This window comes from Anabrus simplex, chromosome 2 (genome assembly GCF_040414725.1).
Source record: "Anabrus simplex isolate iqAnaSimp1 chromosome 2, ASM4041472v1, whole genome shotgun sequence".
NCBI classification, from domain to species: Eukaryota; Metazoa; Arthropoda; class Insecta; order Orthoptera; family Tettigoniidae; genus Anabrus; species Anabrus simplex.
In genome coordinates, this window is record NC_090266.1 from 1067206677 (window position 1) to 1067232807 (window position 26131).

At 37.8% G+C, this 26131-nt stretch overlaps 1 protein-coding gene across 1 annotated transcript in view; it reads right to left on the minus strand.

The window, feature by feature from the left end:
* The window catches only part of LOC136864705 (SH3 domain-binding protein 5 homolog), a 163076-nt gene that overhangs the window by 39366 nt on the left and 97579 nt on the right, over positions 1-26131 (minus strand). The window contains exon 4 of the mRNA XM_068226395.1: positions 5848-5966. Coding sequence (XP_068082496.1) covers positions 5848-5966 — 119 coding nt within the window. The remainder of the gene's footprint in view (positions 1-5847; positions 5967-26131) is intronic.

A 26131-nucleotide genomic window follows, 5' to 3' on the forward strand; every position in this document is an offset into this window, starting at 1 on the left:
TAACGTTAAAAACATTATTGAGAGATTTCAAATGACACAGAGATGTAAAATTAGTTAAGGACTTGTATGCGATTCCACCATTTAACATATCATAATCTGAACTAAATATTTATGGAAGGTTGAAATCGCCTACAAGTAAGATATCCTGGCTTTGAAGTTTTTCATTAGTTTCAAATAAATTATAAAATGTTAAGTATGTTACTAGATCACTGGCAGATAGAATGTAGTATGTATGATGGTGTAACACTATTTTAACACATACTGCCCTCAGTATCCTTAAATTTTAAATCTAATTGCTGTGACATAATCTCCTGATTGACAGCAATAAGTACCCCTCCTGCCCTCTTGGTACCCATTCTATCTCTACAATATACATTATACCTATTATCTAAGAGTTCACTATTGCTGACATCACTACTTAACCATGTCTTGGAAATTAACAATTAATCATGTTCTGAATCGGTACTATTTACGCATAATTCATTTGGTTCGGTATTGAGACCTCTCATATTCTGATAATAAATAGAAATTATATTCGAGTCCATTATGAGTTTGAAAGATAAGTCATTTTAGTTTAACTTACTAATGTCTTCAGGTGTTTTTAGATTATACACGTACTGGTCCTCTTCCCGCTTGCGAACCTTTATGTTGCCTGAAGGATCAACCCATAAATACGCGTAGTTCTTCTCATTTTTCAATCTGCGCGCATCCCCAAGAATCTTCTTACGATAAGGAGTTAAGTTCTGGTTTATGTACATTATTCCATTACTTGGAAAGCTAAGCTAGGATGCGTTCAGATTCCTCTTCACTTTACGTCTCTGAATAAAGTTTTCTTTATCTGTTCTCCGCACAAACTTCACAATGATTCCCGCTGAAGACTGATGGGGTTGTTTCTTTACTCTGTGGCAGGTGTCGATCATTTTGTTTTTCACTTCAATGTCCAATGCTCGACCTAACACCTTCACTAATTCCAGCATGATGGTTTTTCGTGGTTTCCAATTTTCACACCAGGCAAATGCTGGGGCTGTATCTTAATTAAGGCCACGGCCGCCTCCTTCCCTTTCCTAGACGTTTCCTGTCCCCTCGTCGCCATGAGACCTATCTGTGTCAGTGTGACGTAAAGCAAATAGCAAATGCCATGGAAAAAACTATTTTCGAAATGTATCCAACAAGGTGCATTTACAATGTTCAAATAACGCACTTGGATAAATCACTGACAAACATAACCTCACCCAACGAAAGAAAAAAAATCACACGATCACAGACGAGGATAAAATATGCTGTATGCATTATTTCTTTTGGATTACTCTACCGTTTGCATTTGTAGATGCGTTATACTTTCACGGAAAGTGCCCGACGCCCTTGAAACATTGTGGCTTATCGAACTTTCCTATGATGAGGGGAGGAATTCTCTCGCTTCCGTGTGCGATGTGCATTGCAACACAGTACAATGACCCCCACCCCCTTGTACGATTTCCCGGCTGGCACTTACTCCTTTAAAACCATAAGACCGTTTGGGCTCGGCATTAAAAGAAAGCAATGTAGCTTCATCGGCAATGACAACATTACTGAGATTTACAATATTAAAATTTTGATACTTTTTTTATTTGCCTTTTAGGAAATTTTTATTTGTCAACAGTACATGTTTCGTTCCTGCTTAGGAACATCCTCAGCTGTTATTAAAGCTTAGGTGAATTGCTAAGATTTTAAACACGTTAATTTGCAGGTACATTGATTCTCTTAAAAACTAATAAAATACCAATTAAATTAAATGATATTAAAAACAATGTAGGGGTTAGTGTGTTAATGATATGAGAACAGATAATTACATAGTTGGTCAGCTTAAAAACTATGTCTATTCATTTGAATAGTTGTTAAAAAAATTTTCATTTTGTTATATTAAAAATGTCTATTTGTTTGCGGTTAAAAAGTTTCTAAAATGTTTGTCTTCGTGACACTGTTCAAATTGTTGAATGTTTCTTCTTCCGTTCCTTCCAGGTAAGTTGTTATATATTATGAGTTTGTTTAAAGTGCCTTTGATTGAGTCTAATGTGGAACTTTGAAGCTGATTGCTGATCAATATTTTTGGGAAGGGAGCTTCGTCTTAATTTCTGAAATGAAATAAAATAAGGAAATGGGAATTTGTTTGAAAACATGTGTCTTTACGTAATAACTAAATGTATAAAAACGTTCTTTACCTTACTATTGTTGGACTCCAATTCTACTGTGACCCTGGAGGGACGTTTGATGCTGCTTTATGTCTAGTATAGTAATGGTGTGCGTGTTCCGTTGTCTGCTCCTCCTTTCGGGGAGGCAAGGCTGCGGAGAGGGGAGGGGGCGTGTCGCTTACTGTCACGGCTTCAACTTTAGAAGGGGTGGGGAGAGGGGATGTACAAAATGGCGGAGGCTCGGTCTTATTTATCCTTTTACTATTTGTATTGTGTCTTTTGCCTAGGCTCGGTCTTATTTATCCTTTTACTATTTGTATTGTGTCTTTTGCCTAAAATTTCAAGACTTGATAATGTTCCTTCAAATATAGAGTTTCTATTGTCAATTGTTTCCTTCAGGTTATTGTCCTGATTGCTTTTTGTTCTAAATAAATATATAGATTTTCTAATGTATTTAGGAGAGCTCCTTTGTTTATTTTATGCAATATAGTTAAATCCTGCTCTATGGTTGTGAATTGATGTCCGGTTGAACTCATGTGTTGGCCCATCGCGGAAATTTTTTATGTCTTTCGGCACTGACATGCTCTTGGTATCTTACAGTAAAACTGCGCCCTGTTTGTCCGACATAACTTTTTCCACATTGATGACACTTCAATTTGTAAACTCCTGATTCAGAATGTTTGTTTTTTCCTAGGGAATTAACACTATTGTAATTAAATAATTTATGCTTTGTGTTATTGCTGGTTGAATATGCGATCTTATAATTATATTTTCTAAACAAATTGGTTACTGTGTATAAGTTAGGGTTATTGAACGTGAACTTGGCATATTTGTCTTTCTTTTTTGTTTCGGGTGTTAGATTAGTTTGTAATTTCTGTTTGAATTTACCAATTATTTTGTTTATTATTTTTAGTTCAAAACCGTTGTATTGGGCTTGTTTGCGAATAAAGAGCAGTTCTTTTTCTCTTTCTGTGTGTGTACGAGGTATATTAAACGCCCTATATATGTAACTGTAATAAGCTGACCTTTTTTGCTATTCTGGGTGCAATGAGTAGTTCTTTATTGTAATGGGAGTAAGCTCCCTTCCCAAAAATATTGATCAGCAATCAGCTTCAAAGTTCCACATTAGACTAAATCAAAGGCACTTTAAACAAACTCATAATATATAACAACTTACCTGGAAAGAACGGAAGAAGAAACATTCAACAATTTGAACAGTGTCATGAAGACAAACATTTTAAAAACTTTTTAACCTCAAACAAATAGACATTTTTAATGTAACAAAATGAAAATTTTTTTAACAACTATTCAAATGAATAGACATAGTTTTTAAGCTGACCAACTATGTAATCATCTGTTCTCATATCATTAACACACTAACTCCTACATTGTTTTTAATATCATTTAATTTAATTAGTATTTTATTAGTTTTTAAGAGAATCAATGTACCTACAAATTAACGTGTTTAAAATCTTAGCAATTCACCTAAGCTTTAATAACAGCTGAGGATGTTCCTAAGTAGGAACGAAACATGTACTGTTGACAAATAAAAATTTCCTAAAAGGCAAATTAAAAAGTATCAAAACGGTGGAAGAATTTCAATATTGTAAATCTCAGTGATTAGATTTTGATACGGAAAATGAAGCTGATTACTTGCAATGACAACATTGTTCGGTGCCTATGAACTGATTATATGAGCCACGCTTTTTCGTCAACTGTCGGCATCGCCAGTGTTCGCAGATTCTGTTTCTCTACACATTGCCTGCTGCGTGATATTATGGCATTCCTTCAAACGTTGTATACAAAAGAATTCCGATTTCACTCGAACTTAGCAATTATTAAGCACACTGTAGACACACCGACGTGTGTGAAATTGCAGAAAGCTACCCCTGCACGTTCCGAAAGACGCGCTCCATCATGATGCGGATAAATTTTGAATTTAAATTACTCTGTAACATACTATTGTTTTAAAATATAAATGCAGTTTCGAATTAAAAGCCTGAATTTCGATAATAAAAAATTATCCATATTTCAAATTATACAATTTAAATAACATGCAAAACGGTATCTCATGTTTCTGGGAACAAGAGCTTCTTCGAATTAGGCGGGATTTTGAATTAACCGATTTCGAATTATCGAGGTTCTACTGTATTTGTGAACTGTAAATTTAAAAACTACCCTAATCTGTTGGATGAGTGAGAAGAGAATTCAGCAAACAATTTCCTAGAGTGTGAGTGCCAACGCAGTAAGGAATTACAGAAATTGTGAATAAATTCAAAACTGTGGATTCAGTGCAAAACAAAAAATCAAGTTAAACAACAGACTGTTATAACTGATGAAGATATTCAGGACATTTGTGAAAAACCGCAGTGATCCCCCAAAAGTCTTTAGGGAAACTTGCTCAGAAAAGTGAGGTTTTAAATTTTTTTGCATGCCAGGTGGCCACAAAACTGGAATTTCAGCCTTACAAAGTCACGGAAGTGCAAAGTTTAAGCCCAAGAGATACAGCCATAAGAAAATATTATTGAAATTTTTTCCATCAACAGTGGTGAATTAAATCCTGAGTTATGCCTGATGTGGCATGGTTTTATTTGCATGGATGTGTAAATCTGCAAAATAACCAGTAGTGGTCATGAGAGAATCCAACAATAATTCATGAAACTCCACTTCATGATGTTATGATGATGATGATGCTTGTTGTTTAAAGGGGCCTAACATCGAAGGTCATCGGCCCTTCATGATGTTAAAAATAGGAGTTTGGTACACTATTAGTGCTGAAAGAAATGTATGGCCAATTTAATTTAATGGCACCATTAATTCTGACCCATACATAGAATTAATACAGAAATAGTTTTTTCCTCAACTGACTGAACAGAAAAGCTGCTCGGATATTTTCAGCAAGACAGCACATTCTGCTCGTAATTCAATGAATGCAGTGCATGATGTTTTTGGGCACAGAATAATCAGACCAGCTCTCTCTCCCGATTTAAACTTTGCAGCTTCTTGTTAGAAATAACTCCCGCACCATAGAAGAACTGAAAAATGCAATTCGTACAAAAATTTTGAAGATTCATGAGGCTGAATTGCAAGAGAGTGAACTGGAATATCATAAAACACTCCAAACCTTGTCAACAGGCTGAGGGAGAGCATTTTAACCCTTACTGTAATGAGGTAAGTTTTATTGTCTTTCAAAATGATTCAAATTGATTATCCATTCATTGAAGTTGACAAGTTTTCGACGGGTTTGTGGATACGGTGTGACGACCATCGCACTCTCATTTACAGACACATGGCATACAGGTAGGACAACAACCCTTGTGAGACTTGCTGTGAATAAAATGGCCAAGAATTGTGTTTGTGTAACTACCATAAGCCTTTACATTGCTTCAGTGCAAATATTTTTATACATGTGCAGTCCTTGCAATGAAACTTGATGCAAACAACATCCCTCCTATTCTATTTCCCATTTCATTATCGAGTGTGCTTATATTTCTTCATTTTTAGCAGCACCTCGCTCATATTACCTGCAAAAGACATGTATCTGCATAAATGTAGCTTACTGCAACTACCAGTTGAATTAAATTATTCTATATTGACTGGCATTTGCATGTTTCAAGATTTTAGCTGCTTTACACTTTCCTGAGAAACCTAAAACTTCCCCTTTTTAGAAGAAACATACCTTAATAGTAGCATGGTTGAGCATTTCCTGCCATGCATTATCAAACTGCCATTCATGTTGCTTACTTAGGAACCTCTGTTCTGCAAGAGCTACCGTCTCCTTAGCAGCCTGATGTATTTCTGAAATAAGAGAACCTAATCAGAAAGACTGAAGATTTAATAACACAGATGTTGCAAAGAAGATGAAGTGACTATTAGGGCTTTGTTATTCATAATACTACACTGTTCACCACAAAGTACAAAAGCTTACTGGGCGCATCAGCATCAATACACAAAGAAAGATCACCCCCATGGGACATAAGGCCCACTAGGGCCTCACCAGTTGGCCTGCAGATACTGAAGTGGTGTTTGGTGAGAGCGACAACTTACTCAGCCATAGTGTTTGGCTTTCTAGACCAGGTCCACTGTCTCATATCAGGCAGCAGCTCGCTGTGTCTCATGAGGCTGAGTTCATTCTGTTTCAGTCTTAGTCCAAGATTACAAACCTGTGGCACCAAAGTAAGAGGCAGACACACTTCCCCTACAACATGGGGCTGACACTACATGTATCAAAATACGTAAAATGTTATACTGTATATAACAAAAAGTACTTGAAATCTTAAAGGTAAGTCTGTACCAAATTTAATATGAAAGTCCACAACGGCATTTGCTGACTTCATTTATAGGCCACTGTTAAACTACACAACTTTCTTTCTTGTTAAAATCAACTGTACTTGGAATTATAAATGAAAAACACAAAACACCTATCCAACAACAAAGATGGAAATGGAAAAGCACAAGAAAAACAGGTGTGCTAAATTCTTGAAGAATTTAATTCAGAGCACAGGATGCCATTATTCTTTACAATACCAGGTGAGTCAGCTGCACCAGATTTTTCTGTTGATAGGCATCCCAACGAAAGTCAATGGTGGCATGACGGTTGATTCTCCTTTTAAATAATACCAATATAATTGGTCCGTTATTGGATTCTCCTTTGTCGTACACCAAGCAACAATCGCATTTAATCATTTACTGCTCCATCACCTTTGCAAACACATGTACTGTATGCGACAGGTACTTACACAATGCATCAAACTGTCATATGATTATGTAAAAAGTATGTGCCAATTATAAGCTTTCAGTACGGTATGAAATAAACGTTAAGTGCGATGGCATACTAATAGAAATTGTGTGTGCATTTGTGAAGTGGATTTATTAGGTGTATTATTGTGAGCAGTGTCCGACTCGTTGGCTGAATGGTCAGCATACTGGCCTTCGGTTCAGAGGGTCCCGGGTTTGATTCCCGGCCGAGTTGGGGAATTTAACCTTCAATGGTTAATTCCAATGGCCTGGGGACTGGGTGTTTGTGCTGTCCCCAACATCCCTGCAACTCACACACCACACATAACACTGTCCTCCACCACAATAACACGCAGTTACCTACACATGGCAGATGCCGCCCGCCCTCATCGAAGGGTCTACCTTACAAGGGCTGCACTCGGCTAGAAATAGCCACACGAAATTAATTAATTAATTAATTAATTAATTGTGAGCAGTACACTAGGAAGTTGGGTGGAGCTGCTTCAATTTTTCATAATATATGAGGAAAATATTTAGGTGAAACTTAACTGATCCAAGTAAATGTGTCACCATTCACAGTAGAAGGGTTGAAGAAATGAATGATAAGAGAAATATTTATTAGACAGAACCACTGAAGACAGACACATGCACAAGATGATAATTCATCGTATATACAAATTATTTTGGCCTAAAGTATAAAATTTGAGAAAAGCTGTAATGGCATCATTAAGTGTGCCTTTCTTATTACATATACTTAATATATCTGTGCCTCAGAGGTTAAGAGCCATAACTAACAACAATAATACTTTTCAGGAGAGGAGAAAAATACTTTACTGCACTCTTACTACCAGTACAATACCTAGGACTTGTTTTGCACTAAGTTATTTATTATTTGACTTATGCTGTGCACTTTTAACGTACTGTACCATTACGTTACAGTCCAGATGCAAATACGAAGGAGAAAGGGACAGACAAAATGGTGCACAGCAACTTCAGGCAGAATAAATAAATAAAAAATGTCACCGAAACTCAGATCAACTTAAATTTAGAATTGCAAGGGCCATGTATAAGAATGTTGAGAAGGAACAGATATTGTTCTGAAAATTCTTTACTGAAAGAAAAAAAAAAAAAAAAAATTACATTATGAAAAACATCGGAGAAGAAGGAAGGGTGAATCTGTCGTAACTGCACATCGAAAGAACATTTTAAATACAAGATTGAAGAAGAATAGCATGCTACATAGCATAGGAACATAAATTAAAATACGGAAAAGATCTGATATTTTTAAGTTAAAATACTGGCTGGAGGAGATGTTGAGACCGCTGCAGAGAAGAAACAAGAGGGCAAAATTCTGTACTTCAGGCAATATAGTATGTAGAAGACAAATTGGATTAGCAATTGAAATCCATATTTGCCTGGAAAGATATATATTTACTAACAAGACGCTGTATCCAGATAGTTATAGATACGAAATTTCAAGTAGCATCAATAATAATATTAGGAGGCTAAATGTGCAATTTAAATATGTATTCTGCCAATCCAATGTTGATTTCTACTTTCATGAACAACTGTAACGCCATGGAGTCCACTTTAAGCTGAGGGAGAAGATTGCCTAGGAAGCCATAACGAAGCATAGCAGCATCAATGCATTGGGACCAGAGATGACGTCTGCAGAGGCGGTAAGCAGCCGCATGGAGCAAATGTAACACCTGAGAAGAAGGAGGCAGTTCCGGAGGAGTGACAAGATATGAGATAAGTTTCTTGTTTAAAGGTATTTATATCGTTTGGTAGAAATATTTTCTTTCAACAAAATTCTCAGTCAGATTTATTCTATGTGCCAAAATCTAACCATCAATAGCACATCTTGGTCATAGAAACCACAAATATTATTTATTTTAATTGATATGTATACTGACATGGGAAGTGATATGGTTATGTTGGTGCCTTCAGTGAGTGTATTACATATCGATAGATGATACCAATCGACTTGGAAAGGCTATTCAGTTATGATCAGAAAGTATTGGGGAGAATGCATGTTATGTGAGATGTAGATGAGCTCTTGGAGGCAATTATATTGACAAACATGACCACGCCTATAAGAATTAAAGGAAGAGATGGATCCTACCTGAATTATATGAGTATTGCGGAAGTATTATCGTCGAGGGAGATTATGATCATAACAAATGAGAGGTTATAAGGAAGAATAATGAAATGAGAAGAATGATGACTAAGAAGAGATAGATTTGAATTGTGTATTGGTGGAGATAATGAGATTTAAATGTTAATATTTCGAAAGGTTATATGTAATGAGAAGATATTACGAAGTTGTACGATATGTATTGATATAGGGTCGTATTGAGTAAATATTATAGGGTTAGGCTCATGTTGAGACGAGTGTATTAGTAAGAGACCAGCTGATTTTATGTCAATTTGTAACACATAGTGAGATATTATGAGTTAGCCTTCACATACGTAATGGTAAAGATGTAAGGATATGTAGTAAGAATAATCGACCTTTTTAGGATTTTTCTTTCCCAAACGATCTGTAGATTGAAATATTGAGCTAACTCGAATGAATAGCACGGCGGAATATGTAATTAGGTTAGACTATGATTGATTGTGAAATAATATATGTTTGGCACATACATTTGTTTACTATGCTAGTTGATGAGTAATGGCAGGTAGATTTAGCTTGTTTATATTTGCTAATATCACGGATGAATTTTAATATATAGGAGAAATATATGAATATTTCATTTCTAACAATATTTTGAAGGTATGACAACAATTTTTGGCCATGTTAAGGAAACTTATCAAATATCTCAAATCTCACAAGTAAAACAAAGTCGTAAAAAGAAACACAGATACTATATGTGAAATAATAAAGGTCCATAAGATAAAATTGGACATTATAGGGCTCCAATTATGATAACTCCCATATAATAAAGATAATAAAGATGAAAGTTTTTGTGTAGGAATGTCAGGATGATCAAATATAAATGAAGTTAGATGAAAACTAACCAAACTACATGAATTATATTTTCAGTAGGGCAGTTTATTCATATCGTTAAACTTAATTTTTCCCAACAGAGGAGTCGAATTGTGATTTAGATGTTACAAGATGATATTATATAATTGAATGTCATGAAGTTCAGTATTTGACGGATAAGATAATATCTTTAAAAAAATCCCATTTCAATTATGAGTTGCTACCAGAGAGAAATAGTGTAAATAGGAAAGATGATATCACAAGTGAACACTAGAAATTCTTTTTGACTTCGTATAAAAGCACATTGTTCTTTTCTCATATTTATCAGTATTTGTTTAACTTTTCTTCAGATTAGCATGCTAATAAATTAGTATAAATGATAAGTTGGATTTATTATTTATTTAGGATAGGATAAGATATAGAGTTAAGGTCACATATTCATTTGCCTTGAAGAACATTACTACTGAATGTCGAATGGAGACATCCACTGACAAGAATAGGATTTATTGAGCGATACCTAGAGGACTGGAAGATGATCTTTCTTGGAACCTACGATAAATAAATAGATTATTGCTGAAATAAATTTCTTACTGAGATGCTACCGGGATTATCTCCACTCCGACTTGGACGCAGGTGGGGTAGAGGTACTATCTCTCAATAATCAAATGATTCTTTCTTCTAAGGGCTAGGCATACTACTGAGCTCCTAGATAAGACTTTGTTTTGACAACCTATAACTAGGGACATGCGTTTTTTTTTTTGCGTTTGCGATAACACCGACTTGTTAAAAATATTCCTTGAAATGCTTGGGAAACTGTTACCTATACTTAATGTTGTTAACAATTCGAAAATTAGCCAGCTTTATTTCGCGAAATAAAATGAAACGAGACAATAACGCGAATATGTCAACTTTATTAATTTTATATGCATAATAATGCAAATTCACAGTGTTTGCCTTCTTATAAAGGTTTTTCCACAGCCAGAATAAACAATTGTGTCCATCAAAGTCTTACAAACTGGGCAAGTTGACTGTGCGGTTAAGGGCGTGCAGCTGTGAGCTTGCATCCAGGAGACAGTGGGCTCGAAACCCACTTTTGGCAGCCCTAAAGATGGTTTTTCGTGGTTTCCCACTTTCACACCAGGCAAATGCTGGGGCTGTACCTTAATTAAGGCCACAGCCGATTCCTTCCCATTCCTAGGCCTTTCCTATCCCATCATCGCTGTAAGACCTATCTCTGTCGGTGCGACGTAAAAAAAGAAAAAAAAAAAAAAAGAAAAACACCCAGTCTTACAAGTCAACTTGTTCTCTCACTCAACTCGACTCATGCACGTACGTCATTTTACTTAAGAAGCTGGTCAGTAACAGTCTTATTTTCTCTCTGTGTTCTGTTGCGGCTAGTGTTATGTCTTTAAAATACCTAAATATGATGGTAAAATTATTAAAAATAACACAAAATTCTTCAAAAATAACCCCGATTTCCACCAAGACATAACACGAAAAACACAGGTCTCTACCAAAGGTGTACAAATTGAGGCTTGCCTGCCCCAAGCTGCTATGCAACAAGCAAAGCAGCTTAGCTAGAGCCTCAGTGAAGCAAGAGTGCACGCGTACTGAGTGCGCTAGTCATAGCAAATCAAAACCTGGGTTTCCCTAAGCCTGACAGGTTGCCCGGGACCCGTTCGGACTGTTGTACTTGACAAGAGTGAATGTGAAGTTTGGTATCGATGGGACATGAATGTGCTGTCATGTTAGTGTAGCTAGTTATTGCGTCGAGTGAGTGCAGCTCCGCTGTAGTTAAAGGTTTACATTCAAAATTGTTAGGTATGGGGATCCACCTATTCAATAGAAGAAATAGTGATAATTATAAAGTCATCACATATTCATTTTATTTGGGACCGGTTTTGGCAATAGGGTATGCCATCATCATCATCAACTTGTTCTCTCACTCAACTTTACTCATGCGCATATGTCATTAGAGGTGCAACCAGCAGGAAAATGAACAAATCAACCGTAAAGGAAATCGAGGAAGAATTAAAAAGTGGTGAATTTATTCTAGCGATAAAACAGGGCTCAAGTCTAGCATGAGAAAATTTTCATGTGTTTATAAACAGGTATCAAATAAGCAAGTAGGTTACTCGCAATGCAATTTTTGTAAACAGCTACTCAGCACCCATTCATGGACCTCAAATATGTTGCGACATGTATGCAAATTTGACCCAAATTTGCCACAGTATAAAAATATTTTGAAGGAGTACAAGGACTTGGTGACTGACAAATGCGTGGAAATGTGTGCCAAGGACTTGAGACCATTTACAACTACTGAGGGTGAAGGATTTTTAAATTTAGGGCAAACACAGATAGAAATGGGCAAAAAGTATGGCTCGGTGGATATTAAAAATGTTATATCCTCTCGAGTCACAGCTGCTAGGAAACTACAAATCTTCGTGAAGAAAGCGTGCAGTAAAATGCTTCCCGATATAGTGCATGCTATTCAATTTGGTTTCTGTGCGAGTACCACTTACCCATGGACAGATACCATATAATCCTGAATACCATCTGCACTTTTTTGCCTAAAATATTTGTTCTAAATCTTGGGTGCAGGTCATATTCAAGCCGTTCATTCTCGTAAATATTTACTACGTTTACATGGAGTACTGAAATAGATTGGAATACGGTTATCATACCCAATACACCACATGTAAACGGGCATTCAGGTCTTACTGTGTTTTAGTTGCGTTCTAAAAAACAAGATCAATTTTTTCTCAATATGGTTGCAGTGGCATGTAAACGCAAAATGTAAGGTAATGAAATACAGTAAATCAAAGAACATGGGTAAATATGAAAGCCACTGCTGCGGATGCTCGATCGTCATTTGATTCACAAGTGTTGCTGCCACGGTGGGTGTGCGAAACAGATGATCTCGCAGGATATCGTATTTTGCGAGAGTCGAGACTGTTGGTTACGGATGTCTACTTCGCTCACATTCGAATTCCATATCTGTCTCATGAATGTGCTGTCTCGATAGTAAGCGATGGATTCAAAATGGCGCCTGCGGTCATTTACTGTGCGTGAGAACTTAAAGTTGTAAGCGAAGCTGAAATATACGGAAATCGTGCCGTTGGCATAAAGTACGATATTGATGAATTGTCTATTTGTGATTGGTGAAAGAAGAAGGAAAAACTTCTAAGAAGTAACGGCGATCGCAGAACGTTCCGCAGGCGGAGTGCAGTGTTTCCAGAAATTGAAGAACAACTCCACAAATTTGTGATAGAAAAACGTGAGTTAGAATATTGTGTTTCTAGTGAAATGTGTCAATTGAAAACACTAGAGATCTCAAAAGAATTCAAAATACAGGGTTTTACTGCAAGCCGAGGATGGATCCGAAAAATTTTTTCAGAGAAAGGGATTGTGCATTCGGAGACATACGTCTATTTCACGTCGTCTCCCTGGGGCGCATGAAGAAAAATTAACGGCCTTTGAGCGTAACATTATACATATGAGGAAGCAAAATTCTTATTTGCTGTCGCAAATTGGAATGCTGACCAGACACCTGTCTATTTTGAAATGCCATTGGAAAATACAGTGGATACGAAGGGTTCTAAAAGTGTAACCATCAGAACAGGTGGTAACGAAAAGCAACGATGCATGGTAATGTTATGCATATTAGTGGAATGGAACCAAACTCCCTCCATATGTGGTTCTGAAAAGGAAAACACTTCTGAAAGGAAACTTGCCGTCCGGTGTTAATGTTATCACACGAGTCCGGCTGGATCGACAGTGCGTTAGTTGAGGACTGGGTGAAGCGAGTTTGGCAACGTCGCCTGGTAGCTATGTTACAAAAACAAAACATGCTTGCGTTGGACAGTTACAGAGGATATACAACTGATGTCGAAAAAGATACGATGAGGAAAGGAAAAACCGATCTTGCGATAATTCCCGTAGGACTCACTTCTATTCTACAGCCGTTGGATGCGTCCGTTAACTGGCCTTTCGAAACTGCAATAAAACAGTTGTACACCGAATGGATGTCTGATGGTGATCACGCATTAACACCAACCGAACGAGTGCAGAGGCCTGAAATGGGACTAATATGCAGCTGGATCAAGACCACATGGGTGCGCATTCCCAACGATCTAGTGTCCAAAAGCCTTAAGAAATGTGGAATTTCAAATTCAGTGGGTGGTAGTGAGGGCAACTATTTGTGGAATGATGCCAGCGATGAAAGTTCCTATGGTGAAACTTCAGATGACGACGGTGAATTGTGAATGATCTGAGTATTGGACAGATTTTATTTACGATTTTGTGATGATTTTATTAATTGTAAGCTGTTTGAATTTATATTTGTGGTATCTTTGAAGAAAATTAAATAGGTATGTAAGTTATCTGAACTTTTTTTTTAAAACCGTATTTTGCCGTCTCAAATTTATACATTATAATGTAGCCTATTGAATAGGTGGATCATAACAAAACTTTGTTATTGTAAATCAGTCAGGGAAGGCCGAACACATTATAATACTATACATGCTTATTCTGAGACCAATCTGCATTCATATAGTGCATAGTGACAGACATATAGTGCACACCCTTGTAATTACCGTATAATCCCGAATATCACCTGCCACCGAATAAGACCCGCACCCTAAATTTGAGACGGCAAAATACGGGAAAAAAAAAAAATACGGGGAAAAAAAAAAAAAAAAGTTAAGATCGTCAAGACTTGACGAGATCTTTGAATCTTTATAGACTCTTATCCTTAAGGGATAAAAAAACCTTTTTTACCAGATCTCATTGCCAATAAAATCTTGAAATTTAGCTCTTAAGATTGATTTTCATGTCTTTCTAAGATTTTAGACATGCTACTTGTTTTAAATATTTTAGAACAACTCATTTCACAATTTTAATGTATCATTCCTATTAAGCACATGTTATTAAGGCATGTCTCCAAAGATTCTGTATTTTATGATATTCTAGTAGAGTAAGTTTGAAGTTTGTGAAAAATGGTCTAATAGTTCTTAAGTCATTATTTACGAACATAACCATTCTTCGAGATTCAGATTTGGCTGATGATGCTCTGTAAGGGAGCGAAACATGTCCCACATATAACTTTTTACCTAATGAAGATATTTTAAATGTGATAACATTATAATGTATGGAATTGGTGGATCATAATAAAACGTTGTTATTGTAAATCAACAGATTTCAATACGGATTAAAACATGAGGTTAGTCACTTGCAACTTCCCTAACTGTCCGAAATATTTGCAGGGAATTGGAAGATCGTTTGAAAGGACTTGGTGTTTCTCGTGAAGATATTTGCAAAATTACGTTTGTAACAGGCAAGGGAAGCAATATTGCTAAGTCCCTCAGCATATATAATTGTTATTTATTATACCTATAAAAATTAGATGTTCTTAATATTCTAACATTAGCATAAAATATCAATAATTTGGGCATATATATTTTCGGAGCAGCTACCCAATCAAAATAGACAAGTAGTCCCATCTTCTTCAAATGAAGATAATTCAGTGCAACGTAAGAAAGTGAAATTTGACGATTGGGCAGAAAATTTGCCATTGATACACGACGAGGTCTGTACATACTGCAAGAAGGGTTTATTAGTGACAAAAATATACTGCGGTGGTGGAAAAATAATTTGCACAGACTGCCCCGACTTACCTGTGTACCCGCTACGAGTGCCTCCAGCGAGAGGGTCTAAGCTGCTTGGGAAATTTAATCTGCGAAAAACATTCCCGTCTTGATGCGCAAAGACTTAATGACCTCGTAGTAATACACACAAACAATAATGTGTCCACGCATTAAATACTGGTATGCAGTATGTAAAGTATGAGGCGACCACAAACTAAGAGAGCAACTGGCAAAATTACACTTCTAAACTGATTAGGTTTATAATTATTTCTTTTGGTGTGTGGAAAAAGGATTCCCAAACTTTTAATGTATTTCAAAAAGTTACCAATAAAATTAATCTCTTTAACAGATGACCTGTACCTGCATTTAATCTCTGCTTCTAATTTTCTCAAATACCATAATATTTATGGTCATATTTACATCAACTGTCATTATGTTTATTAAAATATTCAAATATTTTGTTCAGAGAGCCTACTTTTTATTAAGTAACTATTTTTGACATATTTTGAACATCTTCTCAATGTAAAAGGAAATCATCCTTGTGGTGTTGCGAACAGCCCAGCTCATGAGGAAAAGGAAAATGATGTTGGTGAAATTATGCTTTTTTTTTTTTTTGCTAGGGGCTTTACGTCGCTCCGACACAGATAGGTCTTATGGCGACGATGGGATAGGAAAGGCCTAGGAGTTGGAAGGAAGCAGCCGTGGCCTTAATTAAGGTACAGCCCCAGCATTTGCCTGGTGTGAAAATGGGAAACCACGGAAAACCATCTTCAGGGCTGCCGATAGTGGGATTCGAACCTACTATCTCCCGGATGCAAGCTCACAGCTGCGCGCCTCTACGCGCACGGCCAACTCGCCCGGTGAAATTATGCTACAGGAAGTGGAAAGGATGGTCAATAAACTCCACTGTCATAAAGCAGCAGGGATAGATGAAATTAGAACTGAAATGGTGAAGTATAGTGGGAAGGCAGGGATGAAATGGCTTCATAGAGTAGTAAAATTAGCATGGAGTGTTGGTAAGGTACCTTCAGATTGGACAAAAGCAGTAATTGCACCTATCTATAAGCATGGGAACAGGAAGGATTGCAACAACTATCGAGGTATCTCACTGATTAGTATACCAGGCAAAGTATTCACTGGCATCTTGGAAGGGAGGGTGCAATCAGTCGTTGAGAGGAAGTTGGATGAAACCCAGTGTGGTTTCAGACCACAGAGAGGCTGTCAGGATCGGATTTTCAGTATGTGCCAGGTAATTGAAAAATGCTACGAGAGGAATAGGCAGTTGTGTTTATGTTTTGTAGATCTAGAGAAAGCATACGACAGGGTACCGAGGGAGAAGATGTTCGCTATACTGGGGGACTATGGAATTAAAGGTAGATTATTAAAATCAATCAAAGGTATTTATCAGTAGCGGCTTTTCAGGTGCATCAGGTACAGCCCGGCTGCACTAACATTTCTCAAAACAATTGTCTATCATTTTCTGCATCCATACATTTTCTGTTTAAAACATATTCAATGAAAAAACCGAAGAGTGCGCTCTATATGTTGTGATTACTCAACATGCGTAGCGCTCATAATTAAGCAAGCACCGCTGTTCGCTTCCTTTACGAGTGCTGCGGACTGAGTGCAGCCCTCTCAATGCTCACAGCAGTGCGGGCTGACTTGTGACGTGTAACGTGTAACACAACGGTTGCCATGACAACGCTCAAGGCTGTCATGAGTACGCATACGGTTGTATTTTGCGTGGTGCAGCCCAGCGAGTCTCTGGGATATTCGGCTGCTTGGCTCGAGCTGGGACGATATTATCCGAACCCACCCAACCCGCCCTCTCTGTTTAGGTTGAACACATGCGGTCTCCTACAGCATTGCTGCCAATATTAGTAACTCAATCTCACGCTAAAACACAATCAAACAAAGACACATTTACTAGTATATTTTGTCGCGAGTGTTGTGGCTACTGTTACAACAGCTGTAACAACAAGCTTCTTATAAATTTGAACGTGTGGTGCACAGAGTATTCTTTCACAGCGAAAATAAATATCCGTTGTTATAATGTGAATCGTGGCTGTGTGGCGGATTAATTGTGAGTGAACTGTAAATAACATAAGCGCATTTGAAGAGCATTTAGTAGCACAGCTCACACGGTGAATTCTTGGCATTTTCATAGTTACTATGTGAAGGGTAGAATAATTATTGTCGTATGGATGTTTGGAGAGGAAATGCGTTTGAAATTAATTAGGGATATAAATATGTAGTATTATAGTATTTAAATCTTTTCTTACAGTGTGAAAGAATAGTGTTCCCTCCAAGACGTGCTTTAACATGGAACCCTCCGTGGATTTATTTTGTATTTTAAGAGAAACTCCGTTTTCAAAATGGAAGGAGGAGATTAAAAGAGAAATTTTATCAATCAAACGTCCCCAGCTAGTTTTGATTTATCAGAAAATAACAGGTACTGCCTCCAGAAAGATGCACACACAAACTTTCCAAGTATCTTGGTATAGTAGTTATCCGTGGTTATGCGGTAGTCATTATTTGCAGAAGCAATCTTGTTGGCCTTGTCTTATTGTTGGAGTGAAACAGGGAGTCTGGAATCACACAGCATTTGAAAATATGTCCTGTGCTACTAGGTCTTTCCAAAAGCACTAAAACCTTAAACTAAAAAAAACATTTAAATGGTTACAAGAAAATATACCTAATCACTCTCATTTATGACACATACATATGAATAATAATACAGTCGAACCTCGATATCTCTAACCTCCATTACTTGAATTTTCAGTATCTCAAACTAACTTATATTTACCGGCCATTTGTCCTATTCTTGACGTGTATTTATTTCTCTATTGTCGAAATTTGGTTATATGATTTCTCGATTTCTCAAAGCAAACATTTCCTCCCTTGAAGCAAAAAATACTCTGCAACGAGAATTTTGTGCAACATTAACTGTGCAATACGGCATTCGCGGTTTGTGAGGAAAAGTTAACAAGTAAATAAAGGGTTCCAGTGAAGCTGGAAACTAATATGAAGGGAACAGAAAAACTCGAGCTTCTAGTGATCGGCAAATCGGCAAAGCCTCGCTGTTTCTCGGGTGTCAATTAATTAATTAATTAATTAACAAGCTACATTTACAAAACTCGGCTGCATGTATTGACAAGAAGTTTCAACATGAAGGGAGGAAAGGTTAACCGCAACAAACAGAAGAGACTAACGCATTTTTTTCCAAACATGCTAATGGAGCTACGTTTCATGTTTCACTATTGTATGTACTGTGTCCTGTCTTCTAAAAAGTTACTATAATAAGTGTCATAATTAAGGTGATGCCATAAAATAGAGTTTCTTTGTATAATTTTAAGTACCGTTAAACATAATGCATTCAGTAAAAGCCCGTAGATACACGATTCAATTATGTGCTATACATGCTCAAAAACAGTATTCTCTATATCTCGAAATTTCAATAACTCGAAATAAAATTTATTTCCCGAGGCGATTCACATAATAGTTTCCTTTATTAGACTGTAAAATGAATGGAAATTTAATTTTATAGGTATTTCTGAACACTTGGAGACAACGTTTGTTATGTTTTTTTTGGGCCATAACGTGAAGAGAAAATACCAGAAACTGTCACCGACACAACTCCCTAAAATACATTCAAATTAAAATTATGAAGTAAGAATAAACAAAAATTGCACTGAAATACGCGAAACTACCATATACAAAACAGATCGGTATGTCTCATACATTATTATTATTTTTTTCTTTGCTAGGGGCTTTAAGTCGCACCGACACAGATAGGTCTTATGGCGACGATGGGATAGGAAAGGCCTAGGAATTGGAAGGAAGCGGCCGTGGCCTTAATTAAGGTACAGCCCCAGCATTTGCCTGGTGTGAAAATGGGAAACCACGGAAAACCATCTTCAGGGCTGCCGATAGTGGGATTCGAACCTACTATCTCCCGGATGCAAGCTCACAGCCGCGCGCCTCTACGCGCACGGCCAACTCGCCCGGTCACACATTATTAACATACGACTTTGACACAGGGAAAAGCACTGAACCGCTAGAAAAAACACATGGCATACAATTCCAACGAAATTATGCACAGAAACGATGTTAATAGTGCGCAAACCACACAATATGAAACTCATTCTTTTGTCCCGATTAACTGAGTCGCTAGCTCTTGCTAGCCTCTCTTGCTTGTAGGACAATTGCCGTCCCGAATCCCCAGCCGTAAAGCACACATGCTGCTGTAGCGAGCAGGAAACACGTTACACGAAGGCGACGGACGATACACTCGCGAAATAAAGCATCGAATAAAAACACTTGAAAATGAAGTTGGGTAAATTACACAAGCACATAAGAATTTATCCTTTATCCCAGGGGAAGAGTATTGACTGTACTGGAGGTTATATTGGTCAAAAATAGGAAGAATTAAAAATAAATCGGCAAATTGGAAGACGAGTTAAAAAACGGAAAGTTTCCGGGTAAATCGGAAGGGTTGGCAGGTGTGCTACATGTAACGGATCTGAATAAAGGTTGAAAGCTTGGAGATACTGCTGCATACCTTCCAACAGATTTCCTTCAAACAGTTCTCATGATACCAGAATCTCAAAACCACTAAAACTGGAGTTATGATTCTTGACTTTGGAGGTACAGATATTGTGTTAAACAAGTTAGTCTTTACACTGATACATATATTTACACCAAAAATTAACGCAGGGAGTGATTTTATATTGCACGTTATTGGTTGTGGGTAAGTTTTTATGTAGCACAACCAGTTTTTGTTTTATGATGATCATGAATACGCTAATAAACTTAAGTTCATCTATTTGGCAATAGTCATATATAGAATGATAGGAACATTAAAAATAACACATAACATGATAAACATAATAACAGAGAAGGAATGAATATAGAACTAGGGTTGATGAGAGAGGCCTCTATTTGGAGATAACAGTGTATGAAAGTTCTTGTCTTTTTGTTTGTTCTGGTTCTTGTTGCTCTATAAAAAGAGTAATTATTAACAATATTTTCCCCCATATCATGTTACCATATTATAAACCATAATGGAATTTCTCCTGATTTCTCAGAGCTGCTTCGTCTCTGTACCCTCACTGCGCCCGTTCACCCAGCCTTTATTACCTGTCCCTTCTACAGTTCAATGATTAACACACTGAAAAGTTTTGTTTTCCAGGTTTCAAATCAGAGTGCTCTGAAGTAGGCATAAATATATCAGGGTTTTATTTATTTCTATTTTAACTTTTCAGCAACAGACAAGTATTTCGTAGTTCTTGATCACAGTTTTCCTGGCCCTAGAATCACTTATGAGTCCATATATGAATAAAATTTTCTTTGTAGAAGGTGAAATTTCAGGCTGCCATGGAGCAATGTAATCCATTCTCCTCTTGCAAATGTCAGAATACATTAAATACAAATACAGATAAGAAGACAATCTATTTACCGGAAGACACACGGTATATATAGATGAACAATAAAAGGATTGTTGCATCTCTGCAGATGTGAAATATAAGAAAGGGCCGATGACCTTAGATGTTAGGCCCCTTTAAACAACAAGCATAATCAATACAAGAAAGTCCACTTCAGCTATGTTCAGCTTTGTACAGTCAGCTGGATGCGTCTTGCACTCTGTCCGTAGTTCTCTCGTTGCATCAGTCGCCCTCACCCTCTCTCCTTGTGCCAATCATAACAGCTATGGTTTGAATACTAGCGTGAATTTCTTTCTTTTGTATTCCCATATGATACACCATGACAACGTCATGCAATGAACACACTAACTCTGGTCACCTAACTTCAATGCTAAATGGTTCACTCCATTCTGACTTGGCTTAGTATTCACATGTAACAAGAAAGCAACATGGCAATTTTAGAATTCATGAGGCAGTGATTCAGTGCGGTGTTTCACCTAGGGCTGCTCAGAGATGAATACAGCAATGGTGGGTGTCAAGAGGATATTGGATGCCTACTGGGCACTGGCTTAAAGTGGATTTCTACTAGGGAAAAAGACAACTGTTAGTTGAAACTTCACAGGTGAACCAGTTCATAAACTCGGCAGAGTTTATGCAGGTGACTAATTTCCTGGATGTTCATACAAGGTCTGTAAGCGATTACGAAAAGCCGGACTCTACCATAGAAAAGCTGCCGCCAGAGAGTCCCTCTCCGATGAACAGATGGTCGATCGGTGCACCTTTGCCAAGATGGAGTTAAATCGTAATTATTATCACATGATCTGCTGTGACAAGATATATTTCAATTTAGCAGAGGTAGGGCCGGTTCAGTTTACAGGCCACGGGGTGTCTAATATAACAAAAGATATACAGACAAGTGTTCACACAGTGGCTGCATATCTGTGTCGTGTTAGGTGGTGAATATCGTCTCATGGGGCTGGAATGCTTAATCAGATAGATCCAATCAATATTTGGACATTCCACAGAATATTATAGTTCAGAGTGTGAGAGAACACTATTCAGATAAGGTAATACAGTTTGTGCAAGACAAATCCCCAATCCCCAGGAGTTGTAGTGGTCAGGGCTGGTTTGCTGAGCAGAACTCCACTAAACTGCTCAATTGTGTCCCTCGAGCTCCAGACTTGAACTGCACTGAACATAATGTGGGCAAGGTGGAAACGCCATATGAAGAAACACTGGCCTCGCCCTCCATGGCATTCAAATGATACCTTGTGGGGTATTATGCTGTACGCATGGAAGGAGATTGCCCTCGATGAGGAATACCTTAGGAAGCTTGTTAAGTCAATGCCACATCGGCTCCAGCACGTTGTTCCAAGCCAAAGGATACTGGACGAGGTATTAAGTCGTGTCTAAAACCATCCTTTTCAGGGCTAACATACAGTAATTAAAAACACAATGCCAGATTATCTTGCAATGAATAGAAATATACATATAAGTTATTTGATTGATGCGACACTGAAAGATTTAAAAAAAAGTAATGCATAAAGCAGTATTTGAACCCCAGTTCTCAACTTGACATGTGGGTATACTTCCTTAGAGATAAGTGGCACTCACATGAACACAATATGGTAAGGCTATTCCCGGTACAGTGATAAAAGCGATGTTCCCATAATCTCCCAATTTTTTGTTTTTAGAGATCTGTAGGTATGCCGGTGGTATTTGAAGGTGCTCAAATATGTCCGTCTCGTGTCGGTAGATTTACTGGCATGTAAGATAAACCCTCCGACACCTTGGTGTCTCCAAAAACCATAGCTGATCGTATAACTAATAACCTTATTATTTATCATAAAAATAAAAATTGATGCATGAAAATTTTTTAAGTTCTGCATTGGGTATCATCATCCTCGGGTGAGGTGGTACAGCTCCAAAAACTGTGATGCAACTCACGTTAATGCACAGCCCCAGCTTTTGCCTGGTGCAAAAATGGGAAACCACAGAAAACCACCTTCAGGGCTGCTGACTGAAGAATTTGAACCCACCCTCTCCCGAATGCAAGCTTGCAGCTACAGGACCCTAACTGCACGGCCAACTCACTTGGTCATCTTGCTTATTGTTAAACAACACATTCTTGATGAAATGCAACTGTCCACATATCAGAATAGAATAAAAGAATACAATGAAAAGAACGAGAAACTGCCATAATTGTTAAATAAATATTTGAAGTGAGGGACACACCTGGCAAGTGAAGCTCAGTGTGAAGCACTTCACGGTATGTCAGTGTTAGTGTATGGGAAAGGTCTTTGGTTATCAAGCAGTAGATCTGTGGTTTGAATACTGGTATTGGCTTTCTCTCTTTTTTTTACTCTATTGCATAACTGCACCATTCTAACAATCTTTCCATTTACACTCCAAATGCTCTCAATTAGGGTTGCCACATTCTGATATTTGAAATAAGGGACATTTACCTAAAAATACAGGATTTTTCACAAAAATAAGGGACAGTTCATAAATACTAGAAAATCAAATGTTAAGTACCAATTTTGATTGGATTATAATTAGTTTCATTAACAGAATAAGATAATTATTGAAATTCATAAAAGAAACTAACACTCTTTTAACAATACATACAGTACATTACATCTCATACCTTAATGCTGATGTCTTCAATGAGCTTTGGTAATTTTGCAATCGGGGCCGATGACCTTTGATGTTAGGCCCCTTAAAACAACAAGCATCATCATCATCATTTGCAATTTACGTAGTTTTAGTCTCAAACAGCATGAACAATCATGTTAGAAATTGGAATGGAAGACCTACGAAAGTACGTGACAGAAGATGATGTAAATAACCCAGCATGCTTAGCTCTACCAGCAAATGGCGAGACATCACAAGATTTTTGTCTTCTGAGGCTCCAAAGAGAAAATATAATGGAGCTACTTTGAACTTCAATGGCGCTCAAATCAAATATGAATTTTAAAATGTTTAGAGACAAAAGAAAAAGCAAACGCTTATTCTACGGGACAACAGTTCATAATATGGGACACAAAATTTTCACCTCAAATACGGGATGTCCCGTACAATAACGGGACACGTGGGAACCCTACTCGCAATAAGCACGTAGTATCACTGGCCCCTTGTAGGACTGTTACAGGGACTGCATGGGGGTGGTCTGTTTGCCCGACAACCATACGTTGTGTTCCATTGAAACCCGCACATTGGCGGCACCATTTGCGATGATGCCAAGAGCAACAGGTCTGGACTGACAAGGAGTGGGGTCAAGTGCTCTTCTCAGATGAGAGCAGATTCAGTCTGTGTAGCGATTCTAGATGTGCCCTCATCTGGCAAGAGGTGGGAATACGTAATGCACCCAGGAACATCGTCAAACATGATTATTTTGGAGGTCCAAGTGTTATGGTGCGGGGCAGCATAATGTTGCATTGGCATACCAATTTCCAAATCTTTGAACGAGGTATACTCGCTGGTCAACGTTATTGTGACAGCGTACTCCTTCCCCATGTGCATCTTTTCAGGGCTGCATTCGGTCCTGACTTCATTTTTAAGGATGACAATGCACGACCATATCGAACAACGCGGGTGGAGGAGCTCTTGGAACGACAGGATATTCAGTCAATGGACTGGCCTGCCTGTTTCCCAGACTTAAATTCCATCGAGCACATGTGGGACATGTTGGGCAAACTTACTGCAGCACGTCCACATGCTTCAACGACCATCCAGCAGTTGGCAACCACGCTGGTGGAGTAATGGAAATCCCTACCACAAGAACTCCTTACCAATCTTGTGGCCTGCATAGGAACACATTGCAGAACATGCATCGCTCTCCGTGGTGATCACACACCCTTTTAAGAACCATGTCCCTTCTTTTGTGATGTCCACGGGACCATCATGAGTCACAGTGATTTACGTGTAATTTATTGTCTCTGTACAAAAGTATCATTTCTGTTTGTCCCGTCGTGTATTCCTTTCAGTTGTCGACCATACCATACTGTAGCAGTTCTTCCTATGTATGGTTGCAGTTTCATCGAGCTATGTTACTCGGCAGTGACACAACATGCAAAAGTTACTTTCGCCCTTAAATTTTGCATAGCAGTGTAGTTAGCATGCCATAATCCCCCCCAGGCATCAAATTAAAAAAAAACACCTGGATAGATATGGCTATAGCAACGGTTGGGGCTAGAATTGCTTGAGTGTACTGATCAATAAAGAAAGCACAGGAAGATGAGATAGAAGAGATCTATGATGTACTGAGTGAAAAATTTAAGTTATTAGCTGATTTTACGCTATGGGGCAAGACATAAGCAGAAGTATAAGCTAAACTAGATCTCTGGCAAGAAGAATTTGAACGAATGGGACTGGTCACTAACCAAACTAAAACAGTTGGTTTGGTGACAAGTGGAAATCTTGAAGCAGTCCACCTGCAAAATGAAGTAGATATTATCAAAAACTTCTAATACTTAGAAAGCTTTGGTTATTCTGACAATACTATAAACCTAGAAATAGGCAATAGGATACAAGCTGCATCAAAATTCTGCTAGTCTGTCCGTCAACTACTTTGGGAAGACACATTTTGCCAAGCTTCAAAGATCACACTGTAGTACAAAACATATCTTGTACCAAATGTAACATACGGACTGGAAGCAGCAACTTTGACTGGACTTGCAAAAAGCCACGTACAGGCCACTGAAATGAAGTTATGCCAGGCTGAGTGGCTCAGATGGTTGAGGCACTGGCCTTCTGACACCAACTTGGCAGGTTCGATCCTGGCTCAGTCCGGTGGTATTTGAAGGTGCTCAAATATGTCAGCCTCGTGTCGGTAGATTTACTGACACATAAAAGAAATCCTGCGGGACTTAATTCCGGCACCACAGCGTCTCCGGAAACCGAAAAAGTAGTTAGTGGGATATAAAGCCAATAACATTATTATTGACGTTCTTCTGTTCTTATCTTCAAAAGACAAGAAGAGTCAAAATAAGGAATGAGAATATCTGGCAACACCTTGGATTGGACAAGTCTGTTGGAAACTTCAGAACTAAGCGGATTACGATGGTATGCGCATATGAGAAAGATGGTAAGAAGCCCTAATGCCGGTCTCATGACGGTCATGAGAAGCAAATTTGCTAAAACCTTGCCAAACATGATGCAAATTGGCAG